The 25136-nt window shown below is 42.4% G+C and overlaps 2 protein-coding genes across 2 annotated transcripts in view; one reads left to right on the top strand and one right to left on the bottom strand.

Annotated features, from left to right (window-relative positions):
- dnah9l (dynein, axonemal, heavy polypeptide 9 like) overlaps positions 1–15049 on the top strand; it is a 34366-nt gene extending 19317 nt beyond the window's left edge. Inside the window, exons 52-87 of the mRNA XM_063885921.1 lie at positions 281–390; positions 527–689; positions 814–937; positions 1628–1770; positions 1874–2035; positions 2230–2289; positions 2374–2547; positions 2631–2777; positions 2938–3051; positions 3131–3274; positions 3788–3970; positions 4356–4457; positions 4885–5019; positions 5153–5326; positions 5936–6068; positions 6174–6276; positions 6450–6572; positions 6671–6875; positions 7481–7645; positions 7756–7896; positions 8359–8529; positions 8761–8883; positions 9017–9210; positions 9331–9479; positions 9818–9945; positions 10037–10174; positions 10312–10401; positions 10473–10664; positions 10759–10878; positions 11231–11290; positions 11507–11689; positions 11861–12043; positions 12306–12421; positions 14187–14299; positions 14430–14570; positions 14802–15049. Of these exons, the coding sequence (XP_063741991.1) occupies positions 281–390; positions 527–689; positions 814–937; positions 1628–1770; positions 1874–2035; positions 2230–2289; positions 2374–2547; positions 2631–2777; positions 2938–3051; positions 3131–3274; positions 3788–3970; positions 4356–4457; positions 4885–5019; positions 5153–5326; positions 5936–6068; positions 6174–6276; positions 6450–6572; positions 6671–6875; positions 7481–7645; positions 7756–7896; positions 8359–8529; positions 8761–8883; positions 9017–9210; positions 9331–9479; positions 9818–9945; positions 10037–10174; positions 10312–10401; positions 10473–10664; positions 10759–10878; positions 11231–11290; positions 11507–11689; positions 11861–12043; positions 12306–12421; positions 14187–14299; positions 14430–14570; positions 14802–15049 (5154 nt within the window). The remainder of the gene's footprint in view (positions 1–280; positions 391–526; positions 690–813; positions 938–1627; positions 1771–1873; positions 2036–2229; positions 2290–2373; positions 2548–2630; positions 2778–2937; positions 3052–3130; positions 3275–3787; positions 3971–4355; positions 4458–4884; positions 5020–5152; positions 5327–5935; positions 6069–6173; positions 6277–6449; positions 6573–6670; positions 6876–7480; positions 7646–7755; positions 7897–8358; positions 8530–8760; positions 8884–9016; positions 9211–9330; positions 9480–9817; positions 9946–10036; positions 10175–10311; positions 10402–10472; positions 10665–10758; positions 10879–11230; positions 11291–11506; positions 11690–11860; positions 12044–12305; positions 12422–14186; positions 14300–14429; positions 14571–14801) is intronic.
- A 318-nt stretch (positions 15050–15367) lies between these two features.
- On the bottom strand, positions 15368–24847 carry LOC134865528 (mitogen-activated protein kinase kinase kinase 7-like). The gene is made up of 11 exons (XM_063885105.1): positions 24361–24847; positions 22792–22879; positions 21761–21862; positions 21215–21280; positions 21034–21062; positions 20798–20935; positions 20320–20406; positions 18565–18639; positions 18351–18457; positions 16955–17135; positions 15368–16864 (listed from the first exon to the last, which is right to left on the bottom strand). The coding sequence occupies exons 1-11, from the start codon at positions 24538–24540 to the stop codon at positions 15899–15901; spliced, it is 2019 nt and encodes a 672-aa protein (XP_063741175.1). The 5' UTR covers positions 24541–24847; the 3' UTR covers positions 15368–15898.
- Positions 24848–25136: the final 289 nt, after the last annotated feature.

The following is a 25136-nucleotide window of genomic DNA, read 5'->3' as shown; positions in this document are numbered from 1 at the left end:
AATTTAGTATGCAGACTATAGCTGCTCCCATATTGAAAAACCTTATGGCACATATTCTCCTGTCATGTCTAATCTGTCAGAAAATAAATGAGAATGAATGCACTGTCATTAGCAAAACTAATTGCCTTTCTTTTCTGTGTGGGGTTGGAATTGGAAGTTAATCAACTCAAGTCTTGATAAGAACTTCATTTAATTACATATCTGGAAGTTCCCACATAGTTACTTGGACACTGCTGCCCTCACCCGAGAGTCACTTTTGTTTATTTGCCCGTCTTGTCAGGCTTCAGACTGGGAGAAACTCCAGAAGACGCTGGCTGATGCTTTGGAGCATTATAATGAGCTGAACGCCGTCATGGACCTGGTACTGTTTGAAGAAGCCATCCAGCATGTGTAAGTCACACACAGAGACATTTGCATGAAAAATGAGTGTTGCACAATAACATGCACCAGGGAGGATTCACACAGATTAGCACACATGTAAACCATAGAGCATGCACACACTATCAATTGTGTCGTTTGTGCTCAGGTGTCGCATCAGTCGTATCCTGGAGGCCCCTTATGGTAACGCCCTGCTGGTGGGGGTTGGGGGCAGCGGGAAGCAAAGTCTTTGTCGGCTGGCTGCTTTCCTCAGCTCATTGGAAGTTTTCCAAATCACACTGCGTAAAGGTTATGGAATCAATGACCTCAAGGTAAACATGCATTCATACTCACATGCACATAAGATACACAATGTCACTTCACTGTTTGATATGACTTGATGTAAAGTAAACCTGGAGCATGCCATATTTACATGTTCTTTGTCTGGATCTCTAGAGTGATATAGCAGCATTGTATATAAAGGTGGGGGTGAAGAACATTGGGACAGTGTTCCTGCATACAGACGCCCAGATTCCAGACGAACGCTTCCTGGTGCTCATCAACGATATGCTGGCCTCAGGTTTGGTTACACGGACTGTGCTAAACACCTTTTATGTTGATGAGCATTTAGTGTGTTAAAAGCTAAAGTGAGCATACTTTCTTTTAGGGAATATCATCAAGTTCAATATAAATAGTGAAAATAGCTATCATTTTAACAGTGTTTGGAAATGCGTTATACACAGGTTGGATACATGTTAGGGACAGGGGTGGAATGAGAAACCTTGTGAAAATGTATCAGTGAATTATATTTCTCATTAATATAGTGGTGTATGGATAAAGCTGATTAATTCCCAGGTTCAACCGACTGACTCTAATTCACAATTTTATTACACATACATATTGTCCAAATAAACAAGTGTGTTTGGTATGACCTTACGACCATTAGCCACTAGCATACAGTACCTTTACGGTCAGTAGGCAATACAAGTGAGCACAAGTTGAATCCATAAACTAAAGGGGGCTTCTAAATATGGCAGAGCTAGTGCTATAGCTGCCGGATTGGGCACACTGTCCGTAACTTTGGCCTGGATGGTCATAATCTCACAGAAATCTCACTTGTGTAAACAAAAGCAATATACTCAATATACTGAAATATCAAAGGGAGAAACTGTAGCACTCAGCACAAAGCAACTGTATTTCTGTATTATTCTTTTGTACTGTAAATAGGACCAAATTCACATTTTGACCTTGCTTTGTCTGTGTTATTTAGGGGATATTCCAGACCTGTTCAGTGATGAAGAGGTGGATATGATTGTGACCTCCATTCGGATGGAGCTGAGAGGATTAGGACTCATAGATAGCAGAGACAACTGCTGGAGCTTCTTTATTGAGAGGATACGAAGACAGCTCAAGGTCTGAAACAGTATTATGTGCGATCCAAATATTGTGTAATACCTGCTTTCTTCCATATCAATGATTACTAAATATAACTACGCCCACCCTCTTTCTCCCCCAGGTTGTCTTGTGTTTCTCGCCAGTCGGGTTCACATTGCGGACGCGTGCAAGGAAGTTTCCGGCTCTGGTGAATTGTACAGCCATAGACTGGTTCCACTCCTGGCCTCAGCTCGCCCTGCAGTCCGTCAGCTCTACTTTCATAGAGAAGATACCTGGACTGGAGGTGAAAGCACATTCATAAAGCATTCATACTCACAGCGGAAATATTACTTGGATAGTAAACCAGTTGTAGCCATAAATATGAATAATGACAACGTTGTTTGTTCATGAAGTCTATTAAAAACTATTTGGTTACTCTAAACTATGTGTGCCAATGTATTAATTCCCTGAGTCTCTGTGCGTGTTTATCATGTGCAGCCAAATGTGCGGGCGTCTATCAGTGAGTTCATCTCCTATGCCCACACCAGTGTCAATGAGGTGAGTTGTTGCAAAGCACCATGGATGAAAAAAAGGCATTCTTTGACCTTCTCTGACAACATCTTGTTTAACCACACGGTACAGGTGAGTGTTAAGTACCAGCAGAATGAAAAACACTTTAACTACACCACCCCGAAGAGTTTCCTGGAGTTTATGAAACTGTACAGCAACCTGCTTGGGAAAAAACGCACAGAGCTGACCCAGAAGATGGAGCGGCTAGAAAACGGCCTGCAGAAACTTCAGACGACTGCCTCACAGGTCAGACAATGTATGTTGTGCTGTATTCCCTTATGTGTACTATTTTCATGTTTTGTCATATCCTTCCTTTTCGTGTCGCTCAGGTAGAAGATCTGAAAGCCAAGCTAGCAGTGCAGGAGGTGGAGCTGTGGCAGAGGAACTCAGACATAGAGGCTCTCTTAGATAAAATTGGACAACAGACAGACAGGCTCAACCAAGAGAGAGCTGTGGCAGATGCAGAGGAGCAAAGGGTAACACTGTGTGTGTGTGTGTGTGTGTGTGTGTGTGTGTGTGTGTGTGTGTGTGTGTGTGTGTGTGTGTGTGTGTACATACATTTACATATAATACAATTATTTAAAACGAGATAGTAGAGTTCAAATGATTTTTGTATCTTTGCTTATGTTTATTCAGGTGGCAGCAATCCAAGCTAAAGTGACCAAACAGCAGCAGGAGACTGAGGACGATCTTGCAAAGGCTGAACCTGCCCTGCAGGCCGCCAATACAGCCCTCAATACACTGAACAGGGTAAATCAATTTAAAACCCAAATCCTGTTACCACAATTGATTTATTTTAATTGTTTTGTGTGTGTGTGTGCTTATCCAGTTGAACCTGACGGAGCTGAGGACGTTCCCCAACCCTCCAGCTATTGTCACTAACGTCTCAGCAGCTGTTTTGGTGCTACTGTCTCCCCAAGGCCGAATCCCAAAAGACCGCAGCTGGAAGGCTTCCAAAATGGTCATGAGCAAGGTGATATTTCACAGCGATGCCTCGTAGTGTTTCTTAGATTAATGGCTCACTAACACGAAGCCAAAGAGCCCACAAATACATTTCATTAACTGCAGAAAAAAATATTGCAAAACACATTTAACCTGATTCACGGTTATTTTATTCCTCATCACTCGTCTGAGATGCCAACCCGACTAAGAATTCAATATTTGTAGTTATTGTGAATGTGTTTTCATATTTGTTGTAAAGGTGAATCGATTGCTTGTTATTCCTTAATATATCCTTTTACATATTTTCATTTATTCTACTAATAGCCTTTATACATGTAGATTTGTATCCTCTTTAATGTATGTGTGGTGTGCAGCTGCTTTATTGGCCTCTTTGGACAAGAGTTCTAAAAAAAAAAAGCACTATTCTGTATATACACTGAAAAAAATGAGATTTTAAGCAAACACTGTTACATTATAATCTTGCCAATGCGGTGTGTAGCTTTTGACTTGTCAATTTCCGCAACACACACCTCTGCTTGTGCAGGTGGACGACTTCCTGCAGGCTCTGGTGAACTTTGACAAAGAGCACATCCCCGAGGCCACGGTGAGGTGCGTGAGAGACGAGCACCTCAGTGACCCCGAGTTCAACCCCGAATTTGTAAGACAGAAATCCTCTGCTGCTGCAGGGCTCTGTGCCTGGGTGATCAACATCATACGCTTCCATGAGGTGCACACGTATAAACTGTCTGTCATCCATATTTACAGTCATCCATAGGCCAGTGTGTGATTTTTTTCACTATATAGTAATATATTCTTGTTGTCTATATTATTTTTCCCAAATATTGCTGCTTCGGTAGATCTTTGTAAGTACAACTCTGCTTTGTGGTCCTACATTTACAGTTTTAAAATGTATATGTTTCACTGATGTTAATTTTATTCATGATATAAACAGTTATTGCAGGTTATGGTTTTGTTTGAGAGTATGACACAGTGGTTGTTCACATACACTTCTATAGATTATTATGCTGTATTTTTTTAGGGATCCCATAAAAAATATTGCTACCTTTGGGTCAAACTGCTCTTTGTTTTCTTGTATTTTGTTTTTTCTGCAGGTAGCTTGTGAGGTAGAGATGAAGAGGATGTGTCTGTCTCAGGCCAACGCTGATCTGACTGAAGCTGCTGAGAAACTAGAGGCTATCAGGAAAAAGCTTGCTGTACGTTTGTTTTGATCATGTTTCCTTTTTTTTTCTCTCTCTCTGCATTTGTAATAAACTAACATTACAGATTGTCATATAAACTGATGAACAAGAGAACACATTGTTTGCTTCTTGTGTAAATGGCCCCACATGTTATTGATGTGACTAAGTCTTTTGTAAAGGTCCTAATAGCGCCTTCTTGAAGCAGTGACTTTTATAGGCAATCTTATAATCCACCTCTCTAGCATTTCCCCTGGAGCATTCTCTTTATAATTCTGATCCTGGACGTATTTTATTAGCTTGTTGAACTATACCCGTCACAGTTTATCTTGCTGAGTGCCTTCTAGACAGAGGTTAATGTGTGGCTTCACACTGTTACTTTAGTTTTATTACATTTATTTTCAGGTTATTTAAATGTTGCACATTACTTCACATCTTCCCTCAGGAGCTGGACAGCAGCCTGGAAACTCTGACAACAGCATTTGAGAAAGCCACTTCAGAGAAATTGTGCTTTCAGGAAGAGGTCAACCGCACCAACAAGACAATAGAACTAGCCAATCGGCTGGTCAAAGGACTGGAGGTGTGTTCAGCAGCGACCAATGGGAGATCAGTTTAAATCATGTTTCTTAAAGTTGATTTTGCAGGAATGAGAGGTGCTTCTTGTAAGATACTGAAGTGTCTCATTGTATTTATGTTATATGTGCATGTTTCAGAGTGAGAATGTGCGCTGGGCCCACTCAGTGGCTCAGTACCATGAACAGGAGGCAACCCTTAGCGGAGACCTCCTCCTCACTGCGGCCTTCATCTCCTACGCCGGCTCCTTCTCCAAGAAGTACAGGAGAGAGCTGCTGGAAAACCTCTGGATGCCCTTCCTGCGCAGCCAGAAGGTCACAATCTTACAATGAGGAATACGGTGTTAAATTATAAGGTTATCTTTCAGTGGGGAAAAAAAGAATTGAGATATTTTCAAGTAAAAGTCCCGCATTCAAAACCCAACTTAAGTTACATACTCAAAGTAAAGGTATTTAAAGTGCAGTAAACATTTTTACTATCGCTTTTTATGAGCTCAGAAAAAACAGTCCTGTTTTTCAGCTGTGTGATGATGCAGTTTCAAGCTTTACCAAGGACGTGTTATACAGTTCATTCAGATTAAAAGAATGGAGAATGTTCTCAACAAATACTGTAGGAGTATTCAACAGTTTATCTCATACATTCAAAATAAACAACATTAAAATGTTGGTGTTAAAGTACACTGTTTCCCTCTGAGATGTAGTACATAAGAGTACAGTCACATAAAGTGTAAATATTAAATTAAAGTACAAGTACATTGAATTTTTACTTAAAGATCTAAAGTACGTATTCTTGTCACATATTAGATTTAAAATAATAGCTCTCTTTTTCACAAAGACTTCCTCTGGATTCTGTCTTTACAACAGGAGGTTTTGTTTACATTTAATTTATAACTTTTATTATTACTTTCCTCATCTCTCCACCAGATGCTCATCCCCATGACGGAGGGCTTGGATCCAGTGTTGATGCTGACTGACGGAGCGATGGTGGCCCAGTGGAACAATGAAGGCTTACCAGGAGACAAAATGTCAACTCAGAATGCAACCATTCTCACAAACTGTGAGTAAGGGCAGAAAGTGGTACTATAGTCTCTTTTATTGCAATAAAAGTGTTTGCTTTATTCAATGATATGGTTATAATGTCAATGTGTGTATATCTGTTCAGGTGAGCGTTGGCCTCTCCTCATTGACCCTCAGCTGCAAGGCATCAAATGGATCAAGAGCCGCTATGGCAGCAGCCTGAAAGTCGTCAGTCTGGGGCAGAGAGGGTGAATGTTTTATAAATCCGCTTTTATCATCCTCAAGTAGAGATGTCGTCTTTTAATATAAACCTGCTCTGGCCCTGACACAGAGCTATATATCTGATGCTAGCTCTCGCAGCACTTTTATTTCCTTGATCTGGGAGACCTGACCTGAAGTTTTCTTTTTTATGTTGTTCCAGATATGTAGATGTGATAGAACAGGCTGTGGTGGCAGGACATACTGTCCTCATAGAGAACCTGGAGGAGAGCATCGACCCTGTTATTGACCCCCTGCTGGGACGACACACCATCAAGAAGGGAAGGTGGGACAACACACGTGAAAGTGTGCGTTGTACACAAAAAACAACAATTTGTTTCTCTTATAGTTGACACTTCCCTCCTCTATACCACTCTATTACAGCTGTATAAAGGTTGGGGACAAGGAGTGTTTCTTCAACCCAAGCTTCAGACTGATCCTCCACACCAAGCTGGCCAATCCTCACTACAAACCAGAGATACAGGCCCAGACCACCCTCATCAATTTCACTGTGACCAGAGACGGACTAGAGGACCAGCTCCTGGCCCAGGTGGTGAATCAGGAAAGACCCGACCTCGAGCACCTAAAGGTGGAGACAATTATTTATGAGATTCCTTTGGTTTTGCTCCACCTCTGTCAACACATAATACTCTGCACTTTCAAACACCTGTTGACAATATTTATAATTATAAACCAAAGATTTTTTAATATATGATTATTTTACCACTTTGACCAGTCAATAAAGGTTCATCTTAATCTTGATCTTACCAATTAATTATAATATTGTTTTTTTTTCCAACAACTTTTAATGTTTTAACCATTATACCTCACAACCAAAAGTTACTTTGATGTCCTAACATAATGAACATTTCTCATATCAATAACAGCCATAGAATGATTTATTAAAGTTGGTTACGGTAAGTACATTCTTTAACCAACATTAGCCCTAAAAATCTCACAATCTCAGAATTATAACCCTTTAAATGAACATTTATTATTTCCTGTATACTTAATTCAGAGTGTGTATTTTTGCAACACAGTTAATCACAGACTTATTTTAGGGACAAATCAGAAAACTCTCGACCCTGCAAAAATGTATGCCAAAAATGTTGCTAGTAAGGGTTAAGTATTGCTTTGTACGTACACTCGGTAATTCCAAGAATCATCAGTGCTCTTTGTGTGAAATCCCCGCAGAGTGACCTGACAAAACAGCAGAACATGTTCAAGATTGAGCTGAAGCTCCTGGAGGACGAGCTGCTGACCAGGCTGTCCGCTGCAGAGAGTAACTTCCTGGGGGACAACGTGCTGGTGGAGAAGCTCGAGACCACCAAGCATACAGCTGCTGAGATTGAGATGAAGGTAGCAGCATGAGTGTCTGTTCTAAATTGTTGTATCTTGAGATGAATATTCCAATAAATTTGTTTTGCATCATTTCATCTCTTCTTCTGTCTCCCTCCATCACTTCTCAGGTCCTGGAAGCTAAAGTCAATGAGGTGAAGATAAACGAAGCCAGAGAACACTATCGGCTCGTTGCTGTCCGAGCTTCTCTGCTGTACTTCATCATGAACGACCTTAACAAGATCAACCCCATGTACCAGTTCAGCCTCAAGGTAACCAGAAGGGAAAGTTAAAGGGATAGTTCACCAAAATCATGAATACATATTTCTTTTACCTGTAGTGCAATCTGTAGTGTATGTGAGTTGTTGGAGATTTTGGTCAAAGATAGTCTGCGTTTCTTAATGGAATTAACCACGACCCGGGTACTCAACCTAATCCTCAAACCTTTTTGTGCGCAGTTTCTTATTGGAAATATATTCTTGCTTTAAAAAACTACAGCTGCCAAAAAGTGTGGAAAATAATACCTGCACAAAGCCGTTATCTACAGCACTCATCATCTCACACCAGAACTATAAATAGCAATACATGTCGCTTTAATAGCTGACTGACAGCCTACACATTGACAAATTGAATAAAAAGAAAACAGTCATTTTCTTAAATCTGTGAGGCATTAATGCAATGATTGAGACCATGTACAGTATGTGACAAACTTTCTCTGTCTTATTTTCCTTCAGGCCTTTAACGTGGTGTTCCACAAATCGGTGGAGATGGCAGAGGCCTGTGAGGATGTGAAGAGCAGAGTAAACATACTCATAGACCTTGTTACCTACTCCACCTTCAACTACATCAGCAGGGGACTATTTGAGAGAGACAAGCTCACCTTTACTGCACAGCTAGCCTTCCAGGTGTGTATGTGTCAGCGTTAAAGAGAGACAAAAGAGAGTGTGTGTGTGTGTGTGTGTGTGTGTGTGTGTGTGTGTGTGTGTGTGTGTGTGTGTGTGTGTGTGTGTGTGTGTGTGTGTGTGTGTGTGTGTGTGTGTGTGTGTGTGTGTGTGTGTGTGTGTGTGGGTGGGTGGGTGGGTGGGTGGGTGGGTGGGTGTGTGTGTGTTGTTCCTGACTGTGTCCTTTCTCTTTAGCTGCTGGTGATGAGCAAGGAGATAGATGTGCGAGAGCTAGACTTCCTGTTACGTTTTTACATCGACCACCACTACGTCAGCACCCTTGAGTTCCTCTCCAACTCAGCATGGAGCGCTATCAAAGTGCATACACACACACACACACACACACACACACACACACACACACACACACACACAGGACTTTTTTAGCTGACTCACATCCTGCAATGATATTGTCAAACCTAACCTGCTGCTGTCCTGTGTGTTTGCAAAGGTGATGAGCTTCACAGATGAGTTTCGTGGTCTGGATAGGGATATTGAGGGCTCTCCTAAACGCTGGAAGAAGATGGTGGAGTCAGAGTGTCCGGAGAAAGAGAAGTTTCCTCAGGAGTGGAAAGGGAAAAGCTCCCTGCAGAAGCTCATCATGATGAGAGCCCTAAGACCTGATCGCATGACCTATGCTCTTAAGTAAGGAGGGTTTTTCTCACCTTATGTTATTGGTGGTTTTTCCTTTTTTAGATTATCCACTTGTCAATCACTTTAACCCAAACCCTGACTATCTCTGCTGTTCCTATTGGCGTACTGTAGGAACTTTGTGGAGGAGAAGCTCGGGGTGAAGTACACAGAGGGCCGGAAGACTGAATTTGCAAAGTCCTTCAGAGAAAGTGGACCAGCCTCACCTGTGTTCTTCATCCTCTCCCCCGGAGTGGACCCTCTTAAAGATGTAGAATCACTGGGTAATGAATACATCGCATGCACTAATACACTATTTTTGCCTTGACATAGCATTTTTTTTTACTTGAGCAAAGCTATACTTCTTTGTTTAAGTGGTGTCCTTAAGCCTAGTTGGCTTTTAGAAAATATGTTCCTTTACAATAAACTGCAAAAAGCATTGTGGAACTAGTTCAATCCATGTTGCAGAAGAATGCAGAGACAGATATGAAAGATTTAGGAGGAAAAGCAGAAACAAATAAGAGATAAAAGATGTATGTATTTCAGTGTGATCAGATGAAGGTGAGATTTAGATTTTACTTCAAAACTGAGAAAGACTTTAAATTCAATCTTGTGTACCCAGGAAGGAAGCTGGGTTTCACTATCGACCTTGGGAAGCTTCACAACGTGTCCTTGGGTCAGGGCCAGGAAGCTGTGGCTGAGGTTGCCATGGAGAAGGCTGCCAAGGAGGGTCACTGGGTTATTTTGCAGGTCTGACTGGAAGGGATGAGTTTATTCTGAACGTTTGGAACATTTAACCTCCCTAGTAGATTAAAAGGTGTTTTTCTGCACCTCCCTGTAGAACATCCACCTGGTTGCCCGCTGGCTGGGCTCACTGGAGAAGCTGCTGGAGCGCTGCTGTGAAGGCAGCCACCCGGACTACAGAGTGTTCATGAGCGCTGAGCCGGCACCAACACCCCAGGAACACATTATCCCGCAGGTACAGACACACTGTGCTGAAGGTTTGTGTCAATGCAGCAGGCACATACATGGAGTGCATGTAGGCTCCCAGGTACATTCAATGCATGCCTGATTTCTCCCAGATGTGAATCTTTTGATCTGATGTGTTTTGCTCAGGGAATTCTGGAAAACGCTATCAAGATCACAAATGAACCGCCTACAGGCATGCATGCTAATTTGCATGCTGCTCTGGATAATTTTGACCAGGTAAGTGTCTCATCGCTGCTTTGTGCAAGTAATTGCTTAGTTATCTATTAAATCATGGCTCTGTTTTTTAGGACATCCTGGACCAGTGCAGCCGCGAGCAGGAGTTTAAGACCATCCTCTTCTCTCTGTGTTACTTCCACGCCTGTGTGGCTGAGAGAAGGAAATTTGGTCCTCAGGGATGGAACAGAAAGTATCCCTTCAACACTGGAGACCTGACGATATCAGTTAACGTCCTCTACAACTACTTGGAGGCTAATGCACAGGTGGAGTGCTGGTGCATGGGATTGTCACATTAGCAGCTAAGGCATGAAGGTGATCGTATCAGAACTGATTTTCAAAGTAATTGTGATGAGTTAGGTGCCATGGGAGGACCTGAGGTACCTGTTTGGGGAGATCATGTATGGAGGACACATCACTGACGACTGGGACAGACGGCTCTGCAGGACATACCTGGAGGAATACATGCAGCCCAACCAGGTTTGTTCTTTTATTCATGAGAAAGTGAATGTCTTGCTGATTGCTGGCACACTCAGCTTCATTCTAGCACAAACGGCACAAACTTGCTTTGATGCCGATGATAAATATCTGCCAGATTTCACTGTGTTGTTGGAGAGCAAACTTGGATCACATTTTGGCTGAGAGCAGCTCCAGTTAGCAGCAATTTGGCTAGATTTTGGCAATTAACTAAAGAGTTTCTGGCAAGCTGATGTGGCAGACTTAAGCTACTGTTGGACCAAGACATTTTGGCTATGTGGTCAGGGACAATTTAATCTTTCTGATTTAATGATCTGAAGCTTGAAACTTTTCTTTCTACTGTTTTATTTTCCAGTTTGACCGGAAGCTTTCTTTGGCTCCTGGGTTTGTCGTGCCCTCGAACCTGGACTACCAGGTAACTACAGGGGGAGACCTTTGAGGAAACAGGTCCTTTAAACTCTAACTGTTTTAGCTTTCCATACTTTTTTACTGCATTACTGCTAGTGGAGTCTATCCACTAAATATGTCTGTTACACACTTTAAATAAATTTACCAAATGACTTAAAGTGTAGTTTGTTAGGAAACATTAAATAAACAAAGAAATTCACCATTACTTCCTCTACATCTCCAGGGCTACCATGATTTTATAGATGAGGTGCTGCCACATGAGAGCCCAGTGCATTATGGGTTGCACCCCAATGCAGAGATAGAGTTCTTGACAGTGACGTCTGATAACCTTTTCCACACTCTGCTGGAGCTGCAGTCTCCTGATGCTGTGATGGGGGAGGGAGTGTCACAGACCCTGGAGGAGAAGGTACAGTAGCTACACCTGCAGGGAAAAGTATTTGTTTTTAGGAGTAGATGTTGGTTATTGGAGAATACATATAAAAGAACGGAAGTATATATTTTCCTAAAAGTGATATTGATTCTCAAGTTGGAGGTGGAGAGCAATGCAACATTTAATCTAGTAGCCACCCTCCCTCAGGTGAAAACCATTTTAGATGAGGTGCTGGAGAAGCTTCCAGAGGAGTACAACATGTCGGACATCACCTCTAAAACAGCTGAACGCTCCCCGTACATCCTGGTCTGTTTCCAGGAGTGTGAGCGCATGAACACACTCATCTCTGAGATACGCCGCTCTCTCAAGGAGCTTGACCTGGGACTCAAGGTACGCTTCACACCTCTTTGGTTGTGTTTCATGTAATCAATTTGGCTGACTTGTTTTTCTGTTCTGGAAATGAATAGAAATTGCCACACATTTATTAAGATGATTCGTAATTTGCATACTCAAAGATAACATTTCGGGGAAACTTTTCTTAATGTTATTTTTACAAGTTTTTTTCAAGTGTTGTGTTTTCACCTTAATTTGCAACATGTAGCACCTTCAATGTATGTTCTATTGATGTAACAGTTGAATCTTTCTGTCAAAGGGTGAACTGGCCATTTCCTCTGAGATGGAGAAGCTGCAAACAGCCTTGTTCTTTGACAACGTCCCCGATACCTGGACTAAACTGGCCTACCCCTCCATTTACAGTCTGGCTATATGGTGTGTGTGTAAATGTTGTACTTTTATAAATGTGGGGAATTAGCTGTTTGCTATACTATACAGTACATTACATATATATTAATCTATCTAAAGTAGGTGTTAGATATACAGTGGGGCAAAAAAGTATTTAGTCAGCCACCAATTGTGCAAGTTCTCCCATTTAAAAAGATGAGAGAGGCCTGTAATTTTTATCATAGGTATACCTCAACTATGAGAGACAGAATGAGAAAAAAAAATCCAGGAAATCACATTGTAGGATTTTTAAAGAATTTATTTTCAAATTATTGTGGAAAATAAGTATTTGGTCAATAACAAAAGTTCATCTCAATACTTTGTTATATACCCTTTGTTGGCAATGACAGAGGTCAAACGTTTTCTGTAAGTCTTCACAAGGTTTTCACACACTGTTGCTGGTATTTTGGCCCATTCCTCCATGCAGATCTCCTCTAAAGCAGTGATGTTTTGGGGCTGTCGCTGGGCAACACAGACTTTCAACTCCCTCCAAAGATTTTCTATGGGGTTGAGATCTGGAGACTTGCTAGGCCACTCCAGGACCTTGAAATGCTTCTTACGAAGCCAGTCCTTCGTTGCCCTGGCGGTGTGTTTGGGATCATTGTCATGCTGAAAGACCCAGCCACGCTTCATCTTCAGTGCCCTTGCTGATGGAAGGAGGTTTTCACTCAAAATCTCACGATACATGGCCCCATTCATTCTTTCCTTTACACGGATCAGTCGTCCTGGTCCCTTTGCAGAAAAACAGCCCCAAAGCATGATGTTTCCACCCCCATGTTTCACAGTAGGTATGGTGTTCTTTGGATGCAACTCTGCATTCTTTCTCCTCCAAACACGACGAGTTGAGTTTTTACCAAAAAGTTCTATTTTGGTTTCATCTGACCATATGACATTCTCCCAATCCTCTTCTGGATCATCCAAATGCCCTCTAGCAAACTTCAGACAGGCCTGGACATGTACTGGCTTAAGCAGGGGGACACGTCTGGAACTGCAGGATTTAAGTCCTTGGCGGCGTAGTGTGTTACTGATGGTAGCCTCTGTTACTTTGGTCCCAGCTCTCTGCAGGTCATTCACTAGGTCCCCCCGTGTGGTTCTGGGATTTTTGCTCACCATTCTTGTGATCATTTTGACCCCACGGGGTGAGATCTTGCGTGGAGCCCCAGATGGAGGGAGATTAGCAGTGGTCTTGTATGTCTTCCATTTTCTAATAATTGCTCCCACAGTTGATTTCTTCACACCAAGCTGCTTACCTATTGCAGGTTCAGTTTTCCCAGCCTGGTGCAGGTCTACAATTTTGTCTCTGGTCTCCTTTGACAGCTCTTTTGTCTTGGCCAGTGGAGTTTGGAGTATGACTGTTTGAGGTTGTGGACAGGTGTCTTTTATACTGATAACGAGTTCAAAAAGGTGCCATTAATACAGGTAACGAGTGGAGGACAGAGGAGCCTCTTAAAGAAGAAGTTACAGGTCTGTGAGAGCCAGAAATCTTGCTTGTTTGTAGGTGACCAAATACTTATTTTACCGAGGAATTTACCAATTAATTCATTAAAAATCCTACAATGTGATTTTCTGGATTGTTTCCCCCATTCTGTCTCTCATAGTTGAAGTGTACCTATGATAAAAATTACAGGCCTCTCTCATCTTTTTAAATGGGAGAACTTGCACAATTGGTGGCTGACTAAATACTTTTTTGCCCCACTGTATATACTGTATGGGCTATTTTGACTTTGTTTGTGGGTTTGTGTGCGTGTGTCAGGTACAATGATGTGTTGCAGCGCTGTAAGGAGCTGGACAGTTGGACTCAAGATTTGTCTCTGCCAAGTGTTGTCTGGCTGTCTGGACTTTTCAACCCACAATCCTTCCTCACTGGTAACACACACTGTGCACACAGATAAGAGTACTACCTAAGCTTGGATAAATTTTTTTTATTAATCTCCCATTGTCTTTTTACTCTGCACTAATCATTTGGTAGATTTTAAATCTTTTTTTGGCTTTGTAGCGGTGATGCAGACTTTGGCACGTAAGAACGAGTGGCCCCTGGATAAAGTCAACCTGACGGTGGATGTGACAAAGAAATTTAAGGAAGAGTTCAACCAACCTGCCAGGGAGGGTGCATACGTGTATGGACTTTATATGGAAGGTAGACAAACATTGTATTGTATTTACTCTCTGTTTTCGGGGAACATGGAGGGTCATTTTACTGCTACTGATCATTGATGTAGACTATTTTACCATATTATCTTAGCTTTAACGCAAAATGTTCCCTCTCTATTAATAAAATCATGTCCTACACGCTAAAGCTTCTCGTATAGGTTTCAATGTCTTAGTTTTTGATAAAAATTGTTCCTCTTCTCTTCACTTCCTCTGACAGGTGCGAGGTGGGACACTCAGGCTGGGGTGATCTCTGAGGCCCGTCTAAAGGAACTGACCCCAGGGATGCCCGTCATCTCAGTCCGAGCGGTGCCCAACGACCGCCAGGAGACCAGGAACATCTATGAGTGCCCGCTTTACAAAACCAAGATCAGAGGACCCACATATGTTTGGACCTTCAGCCTCAAGACCAGGGAGAGGCCCGCCAAGTGGGTGCTGGCAGGAGTGGCTCTGCTGCTTAGCGTGTGAGGGGGGGGGGGTCAGTAGTCAGGGGTCTAGGTTCAGAAGTTGAAAGGGATTTCTGTTTATCCCACCTCTGCTTTCTACTGACTATTTTTCAACAGTGAAAGCAACTAGGTACATTAATTCAAGTACTTCAAGTACTGTACAATGTTCAGGTACTTGATCAAATCCCTTCTATGTTACTTTATACTTTTAGTACAGAGGCAAATATTGTACATTTTCTTATGTTTTTGATTTAGTTAGTTACTTTACAGATTGAGATGGATCTGGTACATTTTTCTACTGCTTTTCAATGTATTAAAATGCAATATGACAAGAATAGACTCAGAGCTTGTTTTCTTTTTATTGAAAAATGATAAAATATACAGAAAGAAATGCCAAAAATTCCCACACTAAGTCACAGTTAGAACTGATAGCATCAAAGCTTGTTTTGAACAAATCACATCTATAAACTACAAGATAGTCTAAAAGCAGGATAGGAAAAAAACAGACAGTGCTGCCTTATTAGAGCGCTATTCAAGTGTGTTATTGTGTAACACTTGTACCTCTTACAGTATGTTATGCAGCAGTTTTAATAGCACATTACAGTAAAATACACATGTGAAGTCATTCTGACAACATGACAAGACAACCTCTTACGGCCCTGTTGCTCCTTCCCACTTCACAGTACACATGGGTGTAGTTTCAATCATTCAATAAAAAAAAATAACAAAACAAATGTGTGTATACCAGCTGTTTTCCAACTGGAGATTCTAATGCACATACTGTAGCTCAGATGCGCTAACAAGTCAATATCTCTCTAGTTTGGCCTCTGTGTGTATTTCTGTGTGTTTTCTGTGCTTGTGCGCTCCTTTTCTAGTCGCTATCGGACCAATCGAGCTCCATCACGTCCATGGCTGCACTCGCCATATTGATCTTGGTTCCGTGTCGCACGCTGCAGCTCTTCACAGAGTTCTGATTGGATGAAGACCGCATGCTCACCTGCACACCCGAGTGACCTATGACCCCCATTTCACCTCTTATCTTTTGGCTTATGGCTTCACTGCGGTCACCTCTCACTCCCTGGACCACGACTCCCATGTCACTTCTGCGACCCCTGACCCCCAGCTCGCTCCTCACCTTCCTCACTCCCAGGTCCCCCATGTTCATGTCCATGTCCCCTAGTCTCTCCATCTCCCCCATGTCATCCATGTCTAATGACAGCATGTCGCCCAAACCCCCTAAACTCCCCTGAAGACCCTTGAACATAGTAGGGAGCATCCCTCCTTCTATACCTCCCTCCAACCCTCTCTCATCTAGCCTGTCCCCTAATTTTTCTATCTCCCACCCTCCCTCCTTCTCCCGTTCCCTCTCCCCTTCAGCCTCTCCAAACCCGCCTGAATACCCTCTGACTATGGTGGTCACCCTGCTCCTCTGCATGCCTCCTCTGTCCCTGTCCCCCTCCTCCCATGTCCTCTCCTCCCTCTCCACTACACCACCTGGGAAGCTCCTGAGTGTCACCTGCACCCTTCCTCCCTCCCCGCTCCCACCCTCGTCTCTCTCCCTTTGCCCCCAGCTTTTATCCTCCAGGGTCCCTTCCTCTTCCACGTCTTCCTCTCCGAACCTCCCCTGCAAACCTCTGAACACGGCATGCAGCCTCCCGCTGTCGAGCGAGCCCACCCCCCTGTCCAGCACGGCACTGCCCCCCCTCTCCGTGTCTCCGTTGCTGAGGGTGCGAAGGAGACTGCTGACGCCAGCGCTGCTGACCCCGGCACTGTTGCAGTCCTGAGAGTGCGAGCGGAAAAAGGAGCCTGAGGAGCCGATGGACAGCGGTGTGAAGAACTGGTAATGTTAGAGAGAAGTGATTATAAGAAATATATTATTCAGTGTCCTTTTCAACGTTCTGAACAGATTTACATTTACTCCACTTACTGGTGAGATGTTTGAGCGCTCCATGAGGAGGGAGGTCGGACTGGGAGACATGTTGGACCTCTCCATCAGCCTCTCCTCCCACAGTTTGAGCCTCCTCTCCCTCTCCTCCAGCTCCTTCTCTTTGGAGTAGAGCTCCCTCTCCAGCTTCCGAAGACGCTCAAGGGTCGCCTCAATTTCACACCTGTAGAATTTACAAAAAAGCAGACAAATTAATCATTAATTAATTAATAATCTCTTTAGTTGTGTAATTAGTTTGGTCTGTTTGGTTACATTGCCTTCTGCTTATCCTTTTCTTTAAATGTGCTGTATAAATAAAATTCATTTTATTGTTAATATTTGTATAATCAATATGTTATATTAATATACATTAATTGACCTTTGCTGCAGAACAAGATAATGCTGGTGTCAAATGACTGAACAGTTTCCCTGCAGTACTGTCTGTTACCACAAGAGGTCACTAAGTGTTTGTAAGTGACTGTGCATGAACCTGCATTCACAAACACAATCATCTCTCACAGCAACTAAATATAGACAGATCTGACGCACAGCCATTCCTCTTCCTGTGTTCCCTATGTACCTCCCTTTTCATTCATCCCGCCCCTTAACCCCCTTGACTCTTCCTCCCAACCTCCCCCATTTCTTGTCCAACTTTTTCCACCCGTACCCAAAACTTCACTCAGAATTGATTGTCTCGCTGTACTCATGTTAAATATGCTCAGAATCTCTCACCTCTCTCTCCTGCTCCATCCCCTACCTCTCTTTTTCTCCCCTGTCACCCCTTCAGCCTGTCCTCTCAGTTCCCACTAACCTCTCTGTTCCTGCCTTGTACTGTATCTTACATTTCACATTTACCCAATACATTTCTGTTTCTCTGCAAACCTCTCCTCTTCTGTCGCTCATTCTTGATTTCTCCTCTACCCCCTCTCCTCTCTATTCTCCCCCTGTGGTGGAGGGCAGAGAGGAGGAATCTCTTCCATGGACACTTTCCAAAGAGCTTATTATAGACTGAAGTGGAGCACGGGGTCACACATTCAACTTCTCTCCTGAGCTTTAGAGTCCCACAGAGCTGTGCTTGTACACACATGTGTGACTATGTAGAATTGGTGTGCATGCATATTGGCTTTTATTTGGAGTACGGTTAATCACAGACTGCATTTGTCATTCTGGCCAAGACTTGTATACACTGCCTCATTCTCAGACGCAGTGCAGATACTCTCAGTGCTTTCTTTTAAATGTCTATTTAAGATTGTGTGTGTGTGTGTGTGTGTGTGTGTGTGTGTGTGTGTGTGTGTGTGTGTGTGTGTGTGTGTGTGTGTGTGTGTGTGTGTGTGTGTGTGTGTGTGTGTGTGTGTGTGTGTGTGTGTGTGTGTGTGTGTGTGTGTGTGTGTGTGTGTACCTCCACTGGTCCTTGTTGTGTAAGAAGGAGTTACACTGTTCCGGTAGCCTGCTGTCATTGGCCATGGTCTCCAGGGTTACCAGCACCTGTTTGAACTGCGGACGCTCCTATAGGTACAGATATAATAACCAGCTGACACACTTTTCTATGTCAGTGAGGCATAAATGCCATTTATTGGGAATCGAGGACTGCATACTTTGTGCATTTAGCTTACCTTTGGGTCTGCTTGCCAACATTTCCTCATCAGCTCTGCGAAACTAGCTGGACAGCTGGTGGGGATGGTCAGCCTCTAATCACATTCAAATACAAGAAGCGGAAGCGTTTTACTTTTAAAAGAAAAGATATCTGACAATAATAAATAAACTAACCATTTAAAGCCCCATGCAAACTCATGAAAATATGAAATACTCACGACTAAATAAGCAACAATCAAGTTAGGGGCTCAGTGAGGCTGTGCTAAAACAAAGTGGAGCTAGGAGCTCAATGCTAACCTAGACATGCTGACTTGCTTATCGTGACAATGTTAGAATATATTTATGTATAGTGGTAACCATGTTCAACAACTGGTTTAGCATGTTAGCATTCCTGATATTGCATCATTATAAGTAAACAAAAAGTACTGTTAACGCTGATTGGCCTGTAATCAGTCAAATGTAACTGGGAAATTTGATCATCCTTGTGTTATTGCAAAGATTACCGTTTTTACAGTTTGTACTTTGACATTCATGACAATAAAGGCTTCACATTTAAAAAATTGACATTTTGTTCTGACGGTGGCGAGAAGAAAGGATCAGTCAGCAATATTCAGCCTCTGAGAACCATAAATGTTTGCACAAGATATAATTGCAAATAATATGAATCAAGCCATTTTACTATTAGCCAAAAAATATCAAACTTATGTTTTGAATCAAACATTTCTGTATTGCTGACAGAGGTACAGAGTGTGTGACATCACATTTTGCTAGTCCCACCCAGCTGGAATGAGTAAGAAGAGATCAGAGAAAATAACACATGTACACAAAACTCAATGTGAAGTCAAATGTGCTCTAAATATCACTGAAAATGTATAACTTACAATATTCCAGGGACAGAAAACAGGCACACTATGACACAAGGGCTGGTATAAATGTTCTTTTTCTGTTTGGTATATTTGTTTGAAATTCCCCTTAACCTTAATGAAATAAAATGGGTACTTTTAAACAGTCTGGCTCCATGTTTATCCTTCTGTAAACCACACAATGCAATTAAGATAATGTCCCTAGAAGATCCCTGGCATGGCCAAAGGTCTGAATGAGCACAGACATCTCAATAGTAGAGTTCAGTAAATGGAAACAGTTTTCCCTGGGGATTAATCCTAAAATATCACAGACTCTGAGTGGAGAGAGGGCAAGTAAAAGGGTCACGAAGAGAGGTACAGCAATGGAGGGGAAAATCAGAGGGAGACTGGGAAAGGAAAAGAGAAAGAGAGGGAGAGTTATTTAGGGAGAGTATTTGGAGATTAGCCAACAGCTACGCAGGAATCATGTTCTCTGAGTTGTTTGTTAGCTCCCAGTGTGTGTGTGTGAGAGAGTATGTGTCAATAACAGAAACACATACACTGTATAACCAGCATCCCCCGCCTCCTATAAATCTCTTGAATCAACCCTCCTCTCCCTGCAATCGTTCCTCTGTACCCCCCCCCCCCCCCCCCTTCTCTCACTCTCTCTGGCTTTCTCTGTCTCTCTTCCTCTCGTAAAGGCTTTAGCCAGGGGGGAGTCTGGCCCAGCTCCACTGCTGTGTATCCAGGCCTTACAAGAGCAGAGAACTGACATCAGGCCTAAAAATACCCAGCCCCAGCCTCACCAGCTCGCAGTGGAAACCATGAGAGCATCGCATTGTTCCTGCAGCCTTCTCAAACTCTGGTGGGTCTACACGCTGACAGTGTTCAGAAAAGTATGTATGTGTGTGTGTTGGGAGTAGAGGGGGATACCTCTTGTTTTTCCACCACCAGCCATGCAACCTGCAGCCCTTCAAAACCTTTGAAAGGAACCTCCCGAGTCAGCATCTCCCACAGCACCTGGACACGGATCAGATGGTGATAGTTAGTTCAGACAGATGGGATTTCACCAATGGGTTGGTACTATCTCAGTCTTATCACCACAAAAACAAACCAAAATACCAACTACAGTAGAGTTGGAAATCATTTCATCACTGTCAGCACTAGCATGAATTAATTTCAATCATTAGAGTGCTGCAGGGATGACGCAGTCTTGTTAAGCCACTTGTTAGCAACTGCCTTTTCAAGACACGTCAATGCTTCAAAATTACCGGATGAGGTACGTACTTATGTCTCTTGAGTCGTAATACAAGAGAAATCAAAGAGCATACATGCCAGAGACCTATAGAATGTTTCAGGAGTAGCTCCCACAGCAGACTATACTGAGATTTGCACAGGACTGTCAACTCACCACACCATAGGAGTAAGTGTCACAGGTCTCGGAGACGGGCAGGCTCTGAATGACTTCAGGAGCCATCCAAGGAAAAGTGCCCACCACCGTCATATGGGTGGTATGGGACAGGAACTTAGACGCCCCGAAGTCACAGATCTGAAATCCAAAGAGCAGTGAGGAAAACACAAGTTTACATGAGGGCCTGAACTGGATGATAAACACTAATATGCAGCTATCAGCACAAGGAAACACACCTTCAGGACCCTGTCTGCTGTCATTACCACTGAAACGAAGAGAAATGAGTCAAAGCTGTGCAACATAAAATAGTACTATACTTCAGCGGTCAGATTGTTGACAAAGCAACTGTTTAGATGTGCATGAGAAAAGGAGTTTTATAATATCAATCTCTAAATATGGTTAAGGATAGTGTGTTACCGTTCCGTGACTTGAGGTCTCTGTGAATGACTTTTACTGGAGCTTCAGCGTGGAGGTAATGGATCCCTGTGGGGATAAAACGCATAAATACATGGCAAAAAACATTTTGATGTTTATTGTGTTTTGGTGCAGGTTTGAGCTTCAGGTTGACCCAAAAAAAAGTGAATTTTGCTCATTTCTGTTGGCAGGCATTTAAAAATCATATTTCTAACACATATATTATAAACTTATAACTGTACATTATGTCCAAAGTAATATGTTTCACTAGCCTGCATATTTTATATTTTATTTTATTATTTCATTTTGCCTTTTCGCAGTTCGTAGCATTTGCAACAGCTGACTGGAAAAAGCTTGGATAGAGACGGTGATTGACAAGCAAATAAAAACCTGTGTAAACTATAATTAACTCTGATGCATGACGACTAGAGTATCACAGTATCAGGACACTTGTCATCATATCAAGGCTCTGACCTCCTCTTGATATAAGAAGCGAGGTGATTCAATTTTCAGTTATTATTACAGTACAATCTTTGCTTCTTGGTGTACCTTTGGCTATCTGTATGGCCCATGTCATGATCTGCTCCATGTCCATCTCCTCGCTCTGCTCACTGGAGAGGTACTCATACAGAGACCCTCCACTGGCAAACTCTGTGAGAACACACACATACACACACACACACATTTTCATTATAGGATAACAGTTAAATATATAGAGCATATGGGGCTACCCATTAACCTTGTTACTGTGTTCAACTGTGTTCACACACAGTTGAACACAGACCATCAAACAGAGACTCAAACAAGTGGAAAAGCTCAAAACCCTTCACACCCTGACTAGCTAATCCAGATTATCTCTGAACTTTGAACCTTTTCCAGTTTCCTGTTAAATCAGACAATTAAAAGAGGAAAGTAGAAGACAGAGGATAGCCTGAAAACAAGTAGAATCTGTCCTTTGCTCATGCAATTTTACTATTTGCAAAATGCATTTTACTGGCACCAAACTCCAGTTCTTATTTTTTGCCTACTATACTCTTTTATTTTTAGTAAGCATTGGACTATATTGACTCAGCTGCAGCTAGAATTGTTGCCCGGCAAGTCTGTAGTAGTGTGTCGGTGCTATATCTTAACCATATGACCCCATCAGGGATTACAAACACATCCAAACATGCTGGTCTCAGTTACAAATGTCCTGCCAGAAAACCCAGCAAGAACCTGCGCTGCGAGTAAACATCAATATTTCAAAACACACACATAAACATAAGTCGGAGCATGTGCTAACGGGTTCGTAAGTATCACATTGAGGATCAAATACACAGTAATAAAGATAACATGTACACATACTACTGTAGTTTTATATGTGGGGATACTTTGCCCTGTCCCTTACCCTTTATGCCTTACCTTAAACCTTGACCTGATCTCCGACCTTATGGTACTTATATCTATAAGGCCGCAACCCCAAAGATAATAATACTCATCTAAATTTATAGTGAACTCTTATCTGAATGAAGCACATGTTTAGATTTTATGTTCTGAGAGGATGAGTCCCATAAAAATTGCACACACATGTGGGGTCTGACCTGTGATAATGCCATAGTTGGGAGATTCCAGCACAGCTCCATAAAACTGAATGATGTTTTTGTGACTCAGGACACTGAGAATCTCAGCCTGGATGAGGAGACAAGACAAAAAGAGAAACAGAGATATTAAATTCATTAGCATCCTCTCAGTTTTCCAATAACTGCCATTGACAAAGAAACATGATCTTTAAGAAGATAAAGTGTAAATCATTCCGGATGGTTAGTGAGTGTGTGTGTGTGTGTGTGCGATGCTTGAACTGAGATCTGAACCTCGCTCATACCACAGGTTGTGTCTCTAAACAAAGACCTTCCACACAGCAGTGACAAACATGCCAATTAATCTGAACTGACATATAGGTCATACCCTCTGCATCGGTGGAATATGTGACCATTGCCAAGCAACATAACAACTAACCAACCAATAATATGAGGTTACACTAAAGGCTGCACCACAATATTCTCGCAATAAATAGTTAACCTATGGTTTTTAATCCATGTGTGAAGATATAAGTGTGTAAAACTTTAATAAAACATTGACAGAGGCCATTCTGCATGAACACCTTTATTTTTTATACTTTAAAAACGTTTCCTGGCTAATGTTTCTTACGTAAAAATTCAATAGTAATGAGTAGTATCATGGTGTGATGCTATATGATTGATGTCAGTATTTTTTTTCCATTACTATGTGACTGAAGTGTTTGTGAAAAATATAATCTAAATGTGAAATCACATTTTAAAGTATCCACCAAGCTAGATTCATCCTATGATTCATCATTTTGTATTTACATATTTTGTACAAACACTTTAAGCATGTCTGCATTATGTTTTAGTGTAGTTGTGAGAAAGTCAAATTATTTCCTTTCAGTCCATGCATGTTGTTTCCTTAACTTCTGTTCTTCTCTTTTAAATGCGTTTTACATTTATAATATTTAAATCTGCAACCACAACAATCCCACTGCCTGATTAACCCATAGGTCACCATGACTTCTAACTGCTTCCTGACACTGGGGTCAGGAGCCTCCACCAGCCGAGTATTAATAACATGGAACATGGAAGGAAATTTTGTTTGGATTAGTATCGGGGTCATACTCATGGAGAACGGCCCGGCCTGATCTGCAGTGCGTGAAGCTGCAAACGACCACACACTTAACATACAATGGGAGGAACAGGGGACTACTGGCATGAATCAAAAAAAACAAACCATCTACATAGAGTGGCTGTAGAAGGGGGAAAAAGAGAGGTATGTTTAATATAAACACATGTTCAACCGTAGACAACAGGGGGGGAGGAGTGGGTGGGAAAGAGGGGGTTATGGGTGTCCAAAGAGAATCTAGGAAATGACAAGAAACTAGAGCAGTAACATGCCTCAGAGGAGTCAATAACTTCTAGGAAATTATGTTATTATGTTTGTGTGTCTATGCTGCAGAAGTTCATGATTATTTGTGTATGTGTGTGTGTTTGTGTGTGTGTGTGTGTGTGTGTGTGTGTGTGTGTGTGTGTGTGTGTGTGTGTGTGTGTGTGTGTGTGTGTGTGTGTGTGTGTGTGTGTGTGTGTGTGTGCATCCCTTACCTCTTTATCAATCTTTAGAAGTTTCTTTACAGCCACTTCCTTGTCCTGGGATATCCAGAGGGCTCGGTAGACGCTCCCAAAGCTGCCTCCTCCACAGTTCTCATAGAAGAGCAGGTCCTCATGCTTTATCTGCACAAACGACGAGCCAGGGGACGACATGGCATACTGACTCACGTGCATACAAACACACACATATACACACACACACTAACATACACACACACAAAGACTAAAGGGAGTGCACGCTCAACCACCAAAAAGTTTAAAAGTCCCAGATCAGAAGGTAGAGAGCAAAGGATAAGAAATAACGACAGGCGGGGTAGTTTCCTCCACAGGCTCGGAACAGTTGTTGTCAGTCAGCGGAACAGACTGGCAGAGAGAAGAAGCCAGAAAGTGCTGGAAAGAGAGAGAGAAGTTTGCTCCCTGTGAATCAGGAAAAGTCCAAGCTCCCCTCTCCCTACTAGACCAGAGAAGGTATTACATTGCCTGATAGTGGTGATCCAGGGGAACTACAGTACACACACACACACACACACACACACACACACACACACACACACACACACACACACACACACACACACACACACACACACACACACACACACACACACACACACACACACACACACACACACACAGTTGGGTTTAAGGGGAGGTGAGTTTGTAAGTTTGCAGTCAGTATGTGCAGTCAGGCTGTAGCAGACACACCGTTCAAATATGGTCACTGGCATCCAGGGCATTCCTTCTTCTTCCTGGATAACTGTGGCTATATA

This window comes from Eleginops maclovinus, chromosome 6 (assembly GCF_036324505.1).
Source record: "Eleginops maclovinus isolate JMC-PN-2008 ecotype Puerto Natales chromosome 6, JC_Emac_rtc_rv5, whole genome shotgun sequence".
NCBI lineage: Eukaryota > Metazoa > Chordata > Actinopteri > Perciformes > Eleginopidae > Eleginops > Eleginops maclovinus.
Note: the sequence above shows the minus strand (reverse complement) of the source record. Positions and strands in the feature narration are given on the sequence as shown.